Here is a 16,553-nt window from a genome sequence, read left to right as displayed (position 1 = left end):
GACAAAGTTGATGCTTATTCACAGACGGGCAAGGCTACTGTTAGCTCCGCTAACTTCTAAGATTCTATTGTTGCACTACCAGATTGATTTACACTGCTGAGATAGGAAAGAGAGTTTCTTTCAAGGACTCCCTTATGTTCGCTAACAAAGTGCAATGAGACAAAGTTGATGCTTTCAGATTTATTCTGGAGTCGACCAAATTGCAGTGACTGTGAGTGTTTATTGTGGTGTTGCAGGAAGGCTCCAGGGCTGTTCCACGTGTCTGTTAGCCGGTCCGCCGCTCTCTCAAAATGCCTGGTATGCCAAAGAAGACGGAGGGGGAGGACCCCGACCCCACCCCCTACCTGTTCGTCTCTCTGGAACAGAAGCGCATCGACCAAACCAAACCTTACGATGCGAAGAAGGCATGTTGGGTACCCGACGAGAAGGAGGGTTACGTGCTGGGAGAGATCAAGGCAACTAAGGGCGACCTGGTAACGGTCACGCTGCCTGGTGGCGAGGTACGTACAACGCTGCTATCTCCTAAAAAGTATTGTATAACTCACTGAAATCAATTCAGATTTATTCTCAGACATGGCACCGGCCATTTCAGTTTCCATATATATTTCTTTGACTATTTGTTTCTACATAAAACAGAAGAAGTCACCTTTTAACGTAATTTACTGGAGCTTACGTTTCATTCAGAGCAAGCTTCATATACAGGCAACATGTATTGCTTGCATTCGTGGCACAGCTAGTGACCATTGAAACTGGCGCATCGTTGAGTGACAATGAGGGACTGTTCGCATATCACGTCACCGTGAATGGTCTCGTGATATGCAGTCAAACAGCTTCATTCGACGACTATCCCGTCTAGTTGCAGTGAACGGCCTTCTCACAATGTGGTCGTTCACTGTGCCCTGAATGCAGGCAACACGTTATGCCTCGATGCGAAGCTTTTCCTAACGCACGTTCATACGTACGCTAAATTACATTTGCGGAATAATGCGTCATTATTTAAAGTTATAAATAAATTATTTTGTCCTGCAAATTGTTTTCTTCTTTGCTCCGGCTTGGTAATGCACTGCAGCAAGACAGAACTGACTTACTTTTGCTGAAAATCTTTGAAACATGCTTGTAAATAAATACTTTTCTACACGTTGTGTATTGTTTGAGACAAAACTAATTCACTGACGAAATATTCTCGGGATATCAGCCGAGAGCAGTGACATCTTGTAGCATAATTTCAGCGAGTTTTATATTCGTTATTTTAAAGTGACGATGACGAGTATGAAACTCGTTGAAACGTTGCTACAAGACGATACTGCCCTCGGCTGATACCCCGAGAAGATTTCGTAAATGAATTATTTTTGTAAAATACATATATTTTAGAATCCAAACTGACGGTAAAACTCGTTCAAAATATATACTGTTCGTGCCGTATCGTACAATAAACATCAGATGTATGAAGGCTTTTGATTCCCATCTTTGTGCACCAATGACTCGAAGGAATATACTAGCTAGATTTTACTTCAAAAATTTCACGAATAGTTTTCAGCTTTATGAAGTGATGCATCTGTGTAACATACGTGGTTTCAAATTTAAGACAGTACCGGACAAAACATGTCTCTTCACTGTTGTTGTTATGAAGCGTAACGCAGGTACAGTTTGCAGTTCTGTCATGCTTCAGGCCGCATTAGAATTTGTCATGAATGTTATCCCATGAGAAAACTATTTTGCGTTAGGAGAAAGTCCTCAAGAAGGATCAGCTATCTCAGGTGAATCCGCCAAAGTTCGAGAAGGTGGAGGACATGGCTGACCTGACGTATTTGAACGAAGCCGCTGTTTTGCACAACCTCCGGCAGCGGTACTACTGCAAGCTCATTTATGTAAGTGGCGCCTCCCCATCGGGGGGCGCTTTTCGCTTTCTTTTTCTTGTAACTCATCTTGTGTTTTTGTCTTTCTCTCTCGCCAACAGGAGAAGAACTTCAAGAAGGAACAGGTTTCTCAAGTAAACCCCCCTAAGTATGAGAAATGCGAGGATATGTCCAACTTGACATATCTTAATGACGCTTCAGTCTTGCATAACCTGAAGCAACGATACTACCATAAGCTCATTTACGTAAGTCGGTAACCTCTGCTGTTTAACCCTATCCTGCACATGGAGCATGCAACGAAGAGATCTCCGTGCACAGACGCACGCTCTTCCGATTTCCCAAACTACCTGTACGTTTGTCTTGCCCCACGACAAATCCTAGCCGTTTCCCGGAATTGCGTTTTGGCTAACCCCATCATAGCTGGGAAGCAGAACGCAACTGTGGTGTGAATTTGGTGGCCGGAGCAGCGCACATCGACCGTCGACTGTTCCGCGTATAAGATTTACTCTCGATGAATATCTTCCGAGCTTTCAACCAACCTTCGCTGATAGCAATAGTACTATTGAAGTCTTGCTACAACCGATGCAGTATACTGTAAGACACGGTTCTTCCGTGTGTATCGGTGAAGGGTTGGATGAGTGCTCTGGAAGAACCGATAATGTTTGTTTGTTTGCAGCCAACAGTAAGACACTGGAAACGTGGCTCTGTTGTTGTTCCTTTCACATAAATCCTTTCTAATAACAACACTTTCGTGTTCTACTGCTAGAACACTTGTTTTTGTTCTCGTGTGTGTAAGCGGAGACTTTAAATGTTTGAATGTTTATCCCTTTCTATTAAAGAAGAATACTCGGTTTTTATGAGTATGTCTCCATACCTTTGTGAAGCAGCGCCTGTAAAGACACGGGACAGTTACTTCAATTTTAGTTCCCGTGTATTAATGTCTTTTGTGCCATATGAAGCGTCCCTGTCACCTTGCGGAACCAGTCGGGTTTCAGTGTGGCAGTTGCGCTTCTAGTCCTTCTGTTGTTAAATGTGTCTATATTCAGCGCCTCAAATACCAGACTGTTTGGACGGCACTGGCTATTTATGTTAATGCACGTTATGATGTTCGTGTCTGCACCTTCTGACAATATGAGTTTCAATTTAGAGTTTAGACTTTTTGTGTTTTGTTTGGTTTTGTTACATGTTTGTTGTGAGACTTCTTTCTACAAATTATGTTTAATTTTCACAGTACTATGAACATATAAGTTACCACTAAGCATTAATGGATATTTTGATCAGTAAAAAACTATTGTGTTCTTGGAGGTTGTAGTGAAGCTCCCACCGGTTGAACAAAATTCGTTTTAGAAAAGTTTCAGGTTCATGAGGATTTTTTGAAACCATAGCATACATAACTCATCACCCTTTTCAACAAACTTTTTTTAAACTTCTTTTATACCTACATTTTTTACTACCAATATAGAAAGTTCCTTCTTCTTCCTTTTATTACTGTATACTTTATATGAAGCATGTGATGTGGAAGGTAAATTTCTAAAACAAGATGACGTGTTGGTATTTGGGTTATCACGTCATTTCCACAAAATATTGCACACTACGTTCTTTAAATATTTTGTATTCGCTTTCTATTATGCCATAGAAAACTAACAGTAATTTGTTAAGGAGGGTGTAATATTGACTGTGACACATCAAAACATTCGAGTTGCCTGAACTCGTTAAATATTAATCTTCTCATATTTTGTAGAAAAAATACTTCTCGTATTGTCAAAACTTTTTAGCCCAAAACAAAACAATAGGATATTCAATCAAATGTAGTACAATATGTTGCCCGTACTCTGGGGACACACTACCTCCCATATTATCTTACATGTTGCCTCGTTACGCAGCATAGAACACTAAGAGTTAACTAAAACAGAGTAGGATATGTGTACATACGTGTGTCTGAAAGCAACTGAGGGGCTGAGTTTGTACTTTCCATGTGCAGACCTACTCCGGCCTCTTCTGTGTGGCTATCAACCCCTACAAGCGCTTCCCTGTCTACACCAACCGCTGCGCCAAGCTTTACCGAGGCAAGAGGCGTAATGAAGTGCCACCCCACATCTTTGCCATTTCTGACGGCGCCTACGTCAACATGTTGACCAGTAAGTATACAATTGCTCTATTCACCATAGCTTCAGTCTATATACTTAGCAGCACGCCAACTAGTTTCCAAATTCAAAGTATTTCTCTCGCATATGAAGATAGTACACACTCGCTACATAGTCGTAAGAACTAAATTCTGTATATTAATCTGCAGAACATACATCAGTTCCATTTGTGAAAAAGAGATGAGTTTCCAGTGAAGGTATTAACTTAAACTTATAAGCAATCAAAACATAAGTTTTGACCATTGTAATAAGCTTAGAACATCGCTTTTGCGTTAATTTGTCGACGTGGGTGTTTACTGGCATGCTGAACAATTGTTAATATGTATCACGCCAGTATAGCGTCGTATGTCTTAGCTAAAACACAATGCATTTTCATTAAGCAAAAGCGTCGCTCACGTAGCACACGAAACAAAACTTAATTTCTGGTGTCATAGCGTCCCATACTGGAGACTCTACGCTCTTTCACACAAAACAAGAGTAGTGCAACATACATTTAGCATCCTATACTCCCTGAATGCAGAATCAATCCTGCTATTTCTCACCAAGCTGTCGTGCGCCATGACTGGGCGTTGTGTGATGTCCTTAGGTTAGTTAGGTTTAAGTAGTTCTAAGTTCTATGGGACTGATGACCATAGATGTTAAGTCCCATAGTGCTCAGAGCCATTTGAACCATTTTGTCGTGCGCCAGACTTGCATAATCTTGAAAGGCTGAAACTGCTTCCGACAAATGATACTCTCTCTATGCTAGTAATTTCATGGCAACAACAGTAAAAAACAAAGTTTGTAGTTACTAGTACGCTGTGTGTTCCTCACACTGTAAGGAATAAGTAGAACAGCAATCTGCAGAGTACCTAGCCACATGTCATGCCATACTTTCTGAAATAGGTAACTCGTTTCTCAAAACATTGTAATAATTGTGAATGTGCCACTGTCACTGCTACATCTAACGTTGTGTGGTGGAGTGTATTTTGTATATGTGTCACTTCTCCCTTTAGTTGTTCCAGGGAGGAACATTTGTTGCTAAGCTTCCGAGTGGACTCGAATCTCTCTAATTTTACGTTCGTTGTTTTTTCTCGAGATATCTGCTGATTCCGTTAAGCATTTTAATAGTCTACTCGTATAACAAACCCAAAGTACAGTAGGAAATACTAGATGTAAAGCTGAGTAAAAGTCTGTAAATATGTTCTAATTTCCTTCTTTTTTCGTTCTATTTTACAGACCGTGAAAACCAGTCTATGTTGATCACGTAAGTATCTTTCATTATTTCCTACACAACAACATTTTATAAGCTTTGTCAAGAAACAAACATACCGTAAAGCAGTAACTTTCAAATGAATTGTAGTTCTATGTAATGAACTGATTGTTTGCAATGAATTAATTAACAATGTGAGTTTTCACGGCTGGATTCTGGGACTTCTGCTACGGTCTTAGACACACTTTTCATCGAAAGTTTAGTTTTCTGTTACATGACAGACCTTCAGAGCCTGTGGAGATAAAGGTTCAATTTCTTCTATGTATACTGCTCGGAAAGTATGTTTCTTTTCTTCGCTTCACTGCAGTTCTCGCTAACTCTCCAGTGAAAAGTTTAAATGAAACATGTTTTCGCAGCAGTAAACGTGCAAGAACTGTGCCAATTGTCCCCATAGCCTCTGATAATGTTTCCCGCAGCAGCAACCAAACATGCAGAAAAGTGTAGCTAAGTCCCAAGAATCTCACGTTACCATTGAATGGGCACCTATTTTGTTATTGTCTTGTTGTATATAAAATCCTCCAAAGTTTCTATTTTGTGTGCAGTTTTGAATAACACCCAGACTCATATTCAGTCAGTCAACGGATGTGTTTTTAATTCCTTAAGATCAAACACAATGAAAAAATGCTGTGTACGTATTTTCCCTGCCGAAGAATGTAACATATTTTTTTTTTCTTCTTGTCATCCACAGAGGAGAGTCTGGAGCAGGAAAAACTGAAAACACGAAGAAAGTAATTTCGTACTTCGCCACCGTCGGTGCCAGCTCGAAGAAAGATGAACAGCAGTCTTCGAAGAAGGTAAAGCAGGACCATCCTTTGAACTACGTTCTCGCTTCTTCTGAGTCGTACGGCCGCTAAAACGTCAACCTGTTGTTGTCTGTTTGCAGGGCACACTGGAAGACCAGGTCGTGCAAACTAACCCGGTACTTGAGGCGTTCGGTAACGCCAAGACCGTGCGAAATGACAACTCCTCGCGATTCGTAAGTTTATTCCATTTTAGCTCTTAACGAATATTTTCTATTTTTACGAAAAACAGCTGACTGATAACTCTGTCTCTATCTCTCGAACAGGGTAAATTCATCAGAATTCACTTCGGTCCTTCTGGAAAGCTGGCTGGAGCTGATATTGAAACATGTAAGTTACGCCTTAGGCATTTGCCGAGAGGTTTAGAGACGGGTCTCGGATTTACCTAATTATAGCAACGGATAATAACTAATCACTAACTTCCGCAGATCTGCTGGAGAAGGCCCGTGTCATCTCACAGCAGCCCTTGGAGCGTTCATACCACATCTTCTACCAGATGATGTCCGGCGCTGTCCCTGGCCTGAAGGGTACGTACGAGTTTCCGTTAAACTCCTCAGTTAGATATATTACAACATTTGCTATTTAAAATGGTATACTTTAACAGTAAAAACGTATTCAAGCCATATACTTCAAAAACATAATAAGTGATACTGTACTGAATTGAACTCTAATAGAGCTAAGTGTATTTTAAACATAGCTGCACAACAGCAACGGTTCTACGTAATAAAATTATAAACAGCCGACCAGTTGCAATGGATAAAGAAATCTTTACCTAGGTTTCAACAAATTTAAATTTGTCTTCTTCAGAAGGTGGCAATTTTACATTAGTATGGACTGATGTATCATCGCCGTTTTTACAAATGTCTGCATAGATCCATTTGTCCAAATTAAAATATAGCCCTAAAAATAGGGTTTGTCATGTAAATATAGTTAGTCGCTTGTGAGCTCTGCAACATCCATGAACTAATTTATATTTACATGACAAACCCTATTTTTAGGGCTATACTTTAATTTGGACAAATGGATCTATGCAGACATTTGTAAAAACGGCGATGATACATCAGTCCATACTAATGTAAAATTGCCACCTTCTGAAGAAGACAAATTTAAATTTGTTGAAACCTAGGTAAAGATTTCTTTATCCATTGCAACTGGTCGGCTGTTTATAATTTTATTAAGAGCTAAGTGTCATTAAGCCATCAAGCCATATACTTCAAAAACATTTAAGTGATACTGTACTGAATTGAACTCTAATAGAGCTAAGTGTAATTAAAACTGAACGTTGAAATATCTTGCTCTCATTCGGTCTCCGTCTCTTCACTATTAAATTATTCTTGATTACAAACATTTTTATTGAATATAACCTGTTTTTTCCATGTCGCTGGGTGAGGGAATTACAATCGCGTAATAATCAAGGTTAAAAAATTGTGAGTGTTTGAACTGTCTTTCACTATAATAATAAAATGAAAGTAATATCACTTCTTAATTGCCCTCATTAAGAAGTGCACTATTTACAGAAATTGCCTTTTTTTTAAATCGAGAACTTTAAGAGAATGATTGTCATAGTGGTTATTTTTTGTTTTAAGTGCGACTTCATTCAGCAGTTGACAGTAGATTCGATTCTCTAGAAGGCGCATATAGTATCAGGTAGAAACAATAGCTGCAACGGAGGAACAAGACTATGTGTTTCTTTTGTGTACCTTATGATAATGCATTCTCTCCCAACTCAACAGAAATGTGTCTCCTCACCGACAATGTCCAAGACTATTACTACGTGTCCCAAGGCAAGACAACTATTCCTGGTGTGGATGATGGAGAGGAACTTCAATTGACGGATGTAAGTTGCCCTGCAGACCGGGGCATGCTGCAAGGGCACATCCTCCCCTACTGAGGGCGAATTTATCACAAAGCTTGCTGAGCCAAGGCCCGTGAATACCCTTCCCAATACAAGCGTGTCACGAAAGACACAGTCACCCCTTTGGGCACCCTGCCGTCTTATATCCCTCTAATCAGTCCCGTATTAACTGGTGTCTGAGACCACATTTCTACTCTACCAATCTAAGACTTATCATAATACCACAATTTTCTCAAACCTATATTTTATATAACATTTGTTTTACTGATAACACTAGCCAACATGTTCGCTGTGCTCTTGGACAGCACAACGAACAGGACTGTTGGTGTGTGTGACCATAACATTTTCACAGTCGTATTTTGAACTGAACGATCTGTGACCTCCCTACAGAAATCTGTCTCCTTTCCAACGACGTCAATGACTATCACTTCGTCTCGCAAGGAAAGACCTCTATTCCCGGTGTAGATGATGGAGAGGAAATGCAGATTACCGATGTAAGTCTGATCGCAGAAGTTAAGTCTGTCTAGAAACAGCGCTTCTCTGTTACTGAGCAGTACGTGAGCAATTCCATTAAGTGAAGACCCGCAGATTTTAAAATTGAAATTTGAAACAATATCGTGGCCTAAATTTTTTAAAACTTTAGCAAGAGCCACATCCATTGAAATAATTCTGAAAGATTTGAAGGGAAATGAATACTTAATTGCTAACACGCCCTTGGAATTTCATTTTAGAATTTACATACCAAAATGTATGTGAACTTACGCTTAGTGAATCACAATTATAACGTAGCTTATTTCTTCTGAGTAAAAGTGGTTGAATTTCATCTTGGTGCTTACTCAATAATTTTACGAACAGTTTGGTGCAATGAACAAATGCTAGTAGGAATTCGTCACGTACTGTTCGGAACATCGGCTTGCCGCATACTGGATTTCGCTGTTGTCATAACCCAAAGCTCTTACCCGGTTCTCGGGAATAAATAACGCCTCGCTATTAACTCATATAGATGTTATGGACATTAAACCTGACGCATGTGTGGTTGTTTTGTGACTAACTCTAACAACTGACGGAATTACGCTTGACGGTTGACGGCTGACTCTGAGAAGAGAAACGTTCTTAGATGGACCAGACACGAAATTACTGTACTTACAGATCTCGCTAAGAAAAAATATACAAAACATACCAACGAGATTCCAAGGGAATCGTATCTCAGCTGCTCTACGGCGTCTCTCAGTAGGGTAATTGTTTGCTAAGCTTACACAACTAACTCGCTTTTATTTCTCTCATTTTCACGAGGAAGCAGCTTGCAGTATGGCAAAGCCTCCATTTTTGCCACTCGTGTCAATGCCGAAACGTTCTTTTTAGGGTCTACTCGACTTAGTAACTCGAGTTTAATTGTTTCTCTTGTACATATACATTATAAATTGCTGTTTTAATTCATCTCATCCCTTATTCTCTTTTAACTGTGTATACTCTCTCCACTATGCGCACAAAATGATTGTGACGATATTCTTCTGCTCTGAAAAGCTGACACGGACCTAAAGTAACTATGCTGAAATTAAAGATTGTTTACAAGTGCGATGTACGCACTTACGAGCAACAAATGAGGAATGTTCGCAGTTATTTTGGAGACGCCGTAAAATTGAAAGGGCTCTCTAGCGCGCAGTGGAGAGAGGCAGAGTGTAACACGTTGACGCTAAACGCCAGAATGTTCTTCTCACAGACATTTGCTTATTGAGCGACAACATCTATGACTACTACAACGTCTCCCAGGGTAAGATTACCATCCCCAACGTCGATGATGGAGAGGAAATGCAGTTGACCGACGTAAGTTGCCCACGTTACCCGATGTATTCGCCCTGTCCTCCAAGTGGCGGACTCGGTGGTTCGAGTGTCTCGCTGCACATTATTCTATGTTTCGGTGGAACATTACCCTACATGTGTACCCTACCATTGGCAATTGCACCCCTCGAGTGCACGAACCATGCCGCCGACTTTAACGCCCTTCACCTCGTATACTAATCTTATGCCCAATACTAGCTGCGAGGAAACACTGACACACCCGTTCCTGCAGCTTCAGCGGCTCTTCTCCGAGCTGGACTGTGAGCATCTCGTACATCGGGTTGTGTGTCGACACACTCCCGTACCAAAGAACTGTTTAAAAGACTACATTTGCGACCCTTTCACTATTTGAAAATTGTATTAAATTCCACGCCACTCGTAGAAAAGATACCTCTAACATCTTGAAGTAGCAATGTTGTAGACAATTGACATCCAAATAACACTATGAAGCATTGAACACTGGATGTAACACGACTTGAGACACGAAAACGCAACATCTGTTTGTTACTTGGTAAGTACAAGCTAACTGCACGAACTGATGGTGTCATGTTGCTAATGGCATATCTGTCATTATGCTTCATCAAAAACTGGTGTTTTTAGATAATTATATATCTTTTGTTTACTGGATTTTGTTAAAACGATAGAAATGTTTCTTCGTATCGACTCTTTGTAAGAAAGATAAACGTAATTTTTTTCCAAATTAATGTCTGTACATACAGTCTCATTGTGATTTAAAGCTGTCTCAGTTGGAAAATTTTTACTAAATCACATATCGGCCAAATGGTTTTGACTGTGCTCCCTGTGACGATCTCGACAAAGGGATCCTGGCAGGGGCACCGTAAATCGCTCGCAGTCTAAGTGTGCTTGTGCGGGTTGTAGGAAGCCTTCGATGTGCTGGGTTTCACCCAAGAGGAGAAGAACGACGTGTACAAGATCACAGCTGCCGTCATGCACATGGGTGGCATGAAATTCAAGCAGCGCGGCCGAGAAGAGCAGGCTGAGGCCGACGGCACAGTTGTAAGTACCTCACTTCCTGCCTACAACATCTTGTTTCCTTCTCGCAGCAATTTTCGGGTCATATAATTCTCATTATTTGCCACGGTAAAAAAAAAAAAAACCTGCCTTCATTGGCTTAGTTTATCGTCCATAAACTGACAAGTTACTTTTCAAAATGAACTTAATTTTAGCTGTAATCTGCTCTTTAATGTTAAAAAGTTTGTTTGAAACTAATTAGAGAACATTTGACAGAAGCGGTATTTATGAGATTTTCTGCCTACAAAAGCCAACAACAATCGCATATTAAGATTTCAGTGTCCACTTTTCTACTGCAGTCTGCCAGCGACCTTCACTGACCACTAAGCAATGTTTTCTTGATGCAGGAAGGTGAGCGCGTCGCCAAGTTACTGATGACCAGCGCTGAGGACTTGTACAAGAACTTGCTGAAACCAAGGATCAAGGTCGGAAACGAGTTCGTCACCCAGGGTAGGAACAAGGACCAGGTGAGCTTTAATCAACACCTACATTTTTCGTACATTCAGCTATAGTAACACAGCTTGAATCGTCTTAGAAACAAAAAAAAAATCAGTTTAACATTTTTCGAAGTCTGCAATTTCTTTAAGAGCACACTTCTTTAGTAGATATTTTAAAATGTATTTCTATATGCAGTTCCCTACAACGACACTATAGTTCTTTTACTTGTATCTTGCATTCTTGTTCAGCCCCGGTAATTTATTGCCAAGGTTAAAGGGAACGGCGAATGGAGAAGTAAAGTTCATCTGTGTTACGTCCGCGATATTTTGTGTACCATGTCTAGAGAGCCCGTCTGTGTTACAGGTCGCCTACTCCGTAGGTGCCATGTCCAAGGCCATGTTCGACAGGCTGTTCAAGTGGCTTGTGAAGAAGTGTAACGAGACACTGGACACTAAGCAGAAGAGGCAGCACTTCATTGGTGTACTGGATATTGCCGGTTTCGAGATTTTCGACGTAAGTTTAAATATGCATTTTTATACATTCACTCATTTCTGGAACACTGGGCGCTATTTCACATTGTGAATCTTGATTATAGTCATTACAAATAGTCACTTGACCTTTATACTGATTTTATTTCTTCATTTTTATATCAATTACGTACACAAAAAGTTCTTAATATATTAATAAATTTATATTGCCAGAAAACCATTTCCTTCATGAATAAAGCGCCCACTCCTAGCTACACATAGATTTTAACGTTATGTATTACATAATTTTTAAAGTGGGAGGAGGCGTAGTATACTGTTATTATTGATTCATATGAACATTTTGTTAACTCAATTCATTACTTCTCACAAAACAAGTTTAATTGCAGGTGCTCTTGGTGCAGTTTCTTTGTTCAGTATGTCATATATGTTCTAGCAGATTCACCATTACGTTCCTGGAGCCATTTTTAAAGATTTATTTTGTGTCTCTTGTACATTGTTTGTTCTTCATTGTTTCCTTATATGCTTCTGCATTTAGAGAGAAATTATACGCTGTACTTGGATAGCTGAAATTAATTATTTTATGTGCCACGTATGAGCAGTCAGCTTCTGCTTAAAGCTTTAACACTTGTCACAAGAGAAATGAACAAACTCGTTTTAATCATTTGCATAAACAAATCCTTCTGTTGTTGTAGTAGTATTCAATGTTATTATTTTAACGTTGAGTCATTAGCTACTTTGGAAGCTAAGCAAATTTAAAGTTAATGTGTAATAAGTACTTATATCTAACAGTTGCCTATTAAATAATAAGTAGACCGCTGTACATAGTTCTTACTTTTTTGTGCATAATGTCACTCATACTTAGTATTCTTTAGTCAATGTTATCAATTTAACGTTCAGTGAAAAGTGCACTTCAAACCAAAATCAAAATACAGAATGTATAAAGCTCTAACCGTAAGCATTTCTACAATTAGTAATCAGCTGTATATAATTCGGCTTCTATTCACTATTAGAATTAAACTCATCTGTATATAATTCAGCTTCTATTCACTATTAGAGTTAAACTACTAACGACTACATATACATAGTTCGTAGTGAATGTGTTTTAACATGACGCATGTTTTATAGTACAACGGCTTCGAGCAACTGTGTATAAACTTCACCAACGAGAAACTGCAACAGTTTTTCAACCACCACATGTTTGTGCTGGAGCAGGAAGAGTACAAGGCTGAAGGAATCAACTGGGCGTTCATTGACTTTGGCATGGACTTGCTAGCTTGCATAGAGCTTATAGAGAAGGTAGAACTAGCTGCAGATTGCTGAACTAAACTTTGCCTCAGACGAATTACGCTAAACAAGACAACTCGGCTTTTGTCACTCCAAAAAAAAAGAAAAAAAAAAGCTTTATCTGACTCACTCACATAACTACAATAGTAGTCAGAATACGTGGTAGTAGATCATTGACTCGCATTCTTTTGTCGAATGTTACGAATTCCTACCTCGCTGAATTCGAGTGTAGGTGTTTGCTGTGCTAGCAAAAAAGTACAGTTAGTGGACTGTCAAAAGCCGGGATGTTACAGCTATTTGGTCTAAGGCTTGCAATGTTAGCCGCAAGATAATCCCAGCTCTGCTCTGAAAGCAGAAAGGTATGTAGTAAACGCGTAGCAAACGAGGCTCAAACCCACTCACACGTGTCAGTAACAAAGGACTGGCTCTAACACTGCTGTGAAGCATGCAGCCCTAACATTTCTGCTTATTGCACCTGCTGTAATGCGCCTTTGTATGAAACACAGTTTAACGGCTTCGAGCAACTCTGCATCAACTTTACCAACGAGAAGCTGCAGCAGTTCTTCAACCACCACATGTTTGTACTGGAGCAGGAAGAGTACAAGACTGAGGGAATCGTCTGGACTTTCATTGACTTTGGCATGGACCTGCAAGCTTGCATTGAACTTATTGAGAAGGTAACCTCCTGCCTGTAGGTGAACGGCTCGCAGGCACAGCAGCCGTCTCCGTGTCCTCTGTGTTGTTCTTTTGCAGAACCCCTCTCTGAGACCGAGCGGGACCACATTGTATTTCCGGGAACCGTTGAAGAGCAGCTCGACGGTTTCCTTGTTCTTTTGTGTGTCTTGCAGTCTCCACACACACGTAATCGGCCTCGTCAGTCAGCAAACCAGACAGTTGAAACAGCACGAGACCTGTAACAAAATTGCCGACGGCCGTTTTACCCGTAGTCAGTGGAGACTGAAAGATATTTATGTACCCATGTGTTGCACGTTCCGTTTAAAACCTGTGCCATCGGAACTGGACACAGTGTTTCTAACTGTGTGTACCCCGGCCCTTAGTTCAATAGCTTCGAGCAGCTGTGCATCAACTTCACCAACGAGAAGCTGCAACAGTTCTTCAACCACCATATGTTCGTGCTCGAGCAAGAAGAGTACAAAGCCGAAGGCATCGAGTGGGCATTCATTGACTTTGGCATGGATCTGCAAGCTTGCATTGAACTCATTGAGAAGGTAACCTGATTGCACAAAATGTGTGACGTATACCTGCGTAAAGCCGCCACAAGACGCAGCAGGGTGCACAGGAAGGTTAGCTTCGGATGTGTTCCAACCATGACTCCATGTCGATTGATGTTTGTTTTCGTTTGTTTTTCAGTGTTATCCCAAGAACCCAAACAACCGGAATTTTTCGCACGCATTGGTCGATCTATTGCCTCCACACAACTCTTCTCTGAAATGTAATCCTCTTTTTTTATCGTTGTACTAAAAATGTTCGCTAAAAGGAGATATTTCACTAAGGCGACTGTTTGTTACTATCGAAATACTATCTCGGTCCAAACAAAAGGACACGCGAGATTTGAAGAGAGAAGGAGGTGATGGAGAGTTCCATATTGTGTGTCAGTGTTGTGTGCATCGCATGTCCTCTTAATTGTCTTTTCCCTTGGAACTTGTGTTTCTAACCTTGTACCCCCCATAGTTCAATAGCTTCGAGCAGCTGTGCATCAACTTCACCAACGAGAAATTGCAGCAGTTCTTCAATCATCACATGTTCGTGCTCGAGCAAGAAGAGTACCAGCGAGAGGGCATCGAGTGGACCTTTATTGATTTTGGCATGGACCTTCAAGCTTGCATAGATCTCATTGAGAAGGTAGAACCAGGGGGCATTTAAGGACACATCCCCCTAACAGTTGGCACATAGAGCGTTTCGTTCAACTTGTTTCGGTGCTCGAAAACGTTTACGAGTCGCCAGTGATTATTGCCTCGGTGTAAGTCGCAAAACCGTGCCAAGTTGTACGAAGCGCCCTGCCATTGTCGTGTTACTAACGCTGTTTGTTTATGTATTGATGTGATAGAACTGTTCTGTGAGACTCTCTTTCAGCTCTGTCTGTGGCGTCATGCTTCAGTGTGCTCTCGACGTTAATCACTAATCTTGCTAGGAGTGCTGTACCGGCAAGTACAGATTGTCCCAGAATTTCTCAAACATCTCTGTGTTCAGCACTGGGACGATCAGAAGGACGGCCGATTCAGCACCCTTCCTGGACTATTGTGAATGTCAGTGTCACAGTTATTGTGAATCTTCCACTGTTTGTCTCACTGTTACCTGCACCTTCTCCTCTGTGACCGAATGCAGCAGAACGGATTTAATCAACTTTGCGTGAATTTCACGAACGAGAAACTGCAGCAGTATTTCAATCACCACATGTTCATTCTCGAGCAAGAAGAGTACGAGAGAGAAGGAATTCCCTGGGTCTTCATTGATTTCGGGCTGGACCTCCAGGAGACCATTGATCTTATAGAAAAGGTAGTCCTATCATTTATGAGCTTCAAACGTCAGAGTAGGTCTTACTGACAGGCTCTCATATGGAATATATATCGTACTCCTTCGGGTTTCAATTCGTTTAATATTGTATCCTTCTTTAGATCAAAAGCTTCGGAATAAAGAAAAATTGAAACGCGTGGATGATATTTTTTATAGAGGCAGGTGATTAAAAAAATAAATATTTCGATTAAACAAAGAAATAGTTAACACAGGTTAACAGAAATATTTTATTATCATTGTTGGGAGACATATCAAAACAGGTTGTAACTATATTATCTATTGCTACGTAGAAGAAAGATGTTAATTTACGAGCCGCTAATGTCGTTATATATTCCATAAATTTTGCAGTTAAAATTTTGCTTACCGAAGTAGATTTGAATGCACTGCATCTCTCACATGCATACGCTACACTTTGACGGAATCGTAATAACGTCGAAACGCAGGTTCCTCAATGCCGCACCTCGGAGTAGTGCTAACAAACTGCATTTCGATGAAAGGGAACCAGAGGGGAATCGTAGTGTTTCTTCACTAACTACACTACTCACATGCCAAAAGTAGACTGCAGTGTCTAAACGTTCAACGTTAAACGAACTGCATTAGAATAGAAAATCTTCGAACCGGTTTCCACACTTTTTATGATTTGACTGCAATGAAAACAATATTTTATATACTTCTCACGATCATGTCATCTAAAGTTTCAGGTGCAAACGACCGTGACGAAAGTAACAAGTCACCAACCAAAGAGCTGGTTATCGCATTTAACACAAAATGAATCGCTGGCGGACATCGAATGCTCTATCCTGTCCTTGTGTAGACCTTCTGTGTGTATTTGCATCTTGGTATGCGTAGTGTAGGCTACTAATGTAACATGCTGAATATCATGGCAAATAAACAAAATGTGACTTTTTCTGGGCCCGCAACTCATGCAAGAGCTGCTCCCAGTTTGCATGTCCAATATTGCTGAAGCACTAAGTAAAGACACAAATGAAAGATAATGAGAAAAGTAAATGAAACTTCTGGACTGTTTGTT

General features: G+C 40.4%; 1 protein-coding gene across 31 annotated transcripts in view; it reads left to right on the top strand.

The window, feature by feature from the left end:
- The first annotated feature begins 236 nt into the window (after window positions 1-236).
- Window positions 237-16,553, top strand: part of LOC126248145 (myosin heavy chain, muscle) — a 48,340-nt gene continuing 32,023 nt past the window's right edge. For 9 of the 31 annotated variants that reach the window (XM_049948860.1, XM_049948863.1, XM_049948856.1 and 6 more), the window contains exons 1-13: window positions 237-500; window positions 1,958-2,101; window positions 3,838-3,994; window positions 5,219-5,246; window positions 5,941-6,046; window positions 6,136-6,228; window positions 6,319-6,382; window positions 6,481-6,579; window positions 8,298-8,401; window positions 10,626-10,763; window positions 11,126-11,245; window positions 11,580-11,729; window positions 12,830-13,000. In XM_049948860.1, the coding sequence (XP_049804817.1) occupies window positions 291-500; window positions 1,958-2,101; window positions 3,838-3,994; window positions 5,219-5,246; window positions 5,941-6,046; window positions 6,136-6,228; window positions 6,319-6,382; window positions 6,481-6,579; window positions 8,298-8,401; window positions 10,626-10,763; window positions 11,126-11,245; window positions 11,580-11,729; window positions 12,830-13,000 (1,584 nt within the window). In that variant the 5' untranslated portion in view covers window positions 237-290. Of the gene's footprint in view, window positions 501-1,724; window positions 1,869-1,957; window positions 2,102-3,837; window positions 3,995-5,218; window positions 5,247-5,940; window positions 6,047-6,135; window positions 6,229-6,318; window positions 6,383-6,480; window positions 6,580-7,785; window positions 7,890-8,297; window positions 8,402-9,627; window positions 9,732-10,625; window positions 10,764-11,125; window positions 11,246-11,579; window positions 11,730-12,829; window positions 13,001-13,494; window positions 13,666-14,680; window positions 14,852-16,553 lie in introns of all 31 variants that reach the window. The other 22 variants (XM_049948873.1, XM_049948877.1, XM_049948867.1 and 19 more) reach the window with 8 other exon arrangements.

This window comes from Schistocerca nitens, chromosome 3, assembly GCF_023898315.1.
Source record: "Schistocerca nitens isolate TAMUIC-IGC-003100 chromosome 3, iqSchNite1.1, whole genome shotgun sequence".
NCBI lineage: Eukaryota > Metazoa > Arthropoda > Insecta > Orthoptera > Acrididae > Schistocerca > Schistocerca nitens.
Note: the sequence above shows the minus strand (reverse complement) of the source record. Positions and strands in the feature narration are given on the sequence as shown.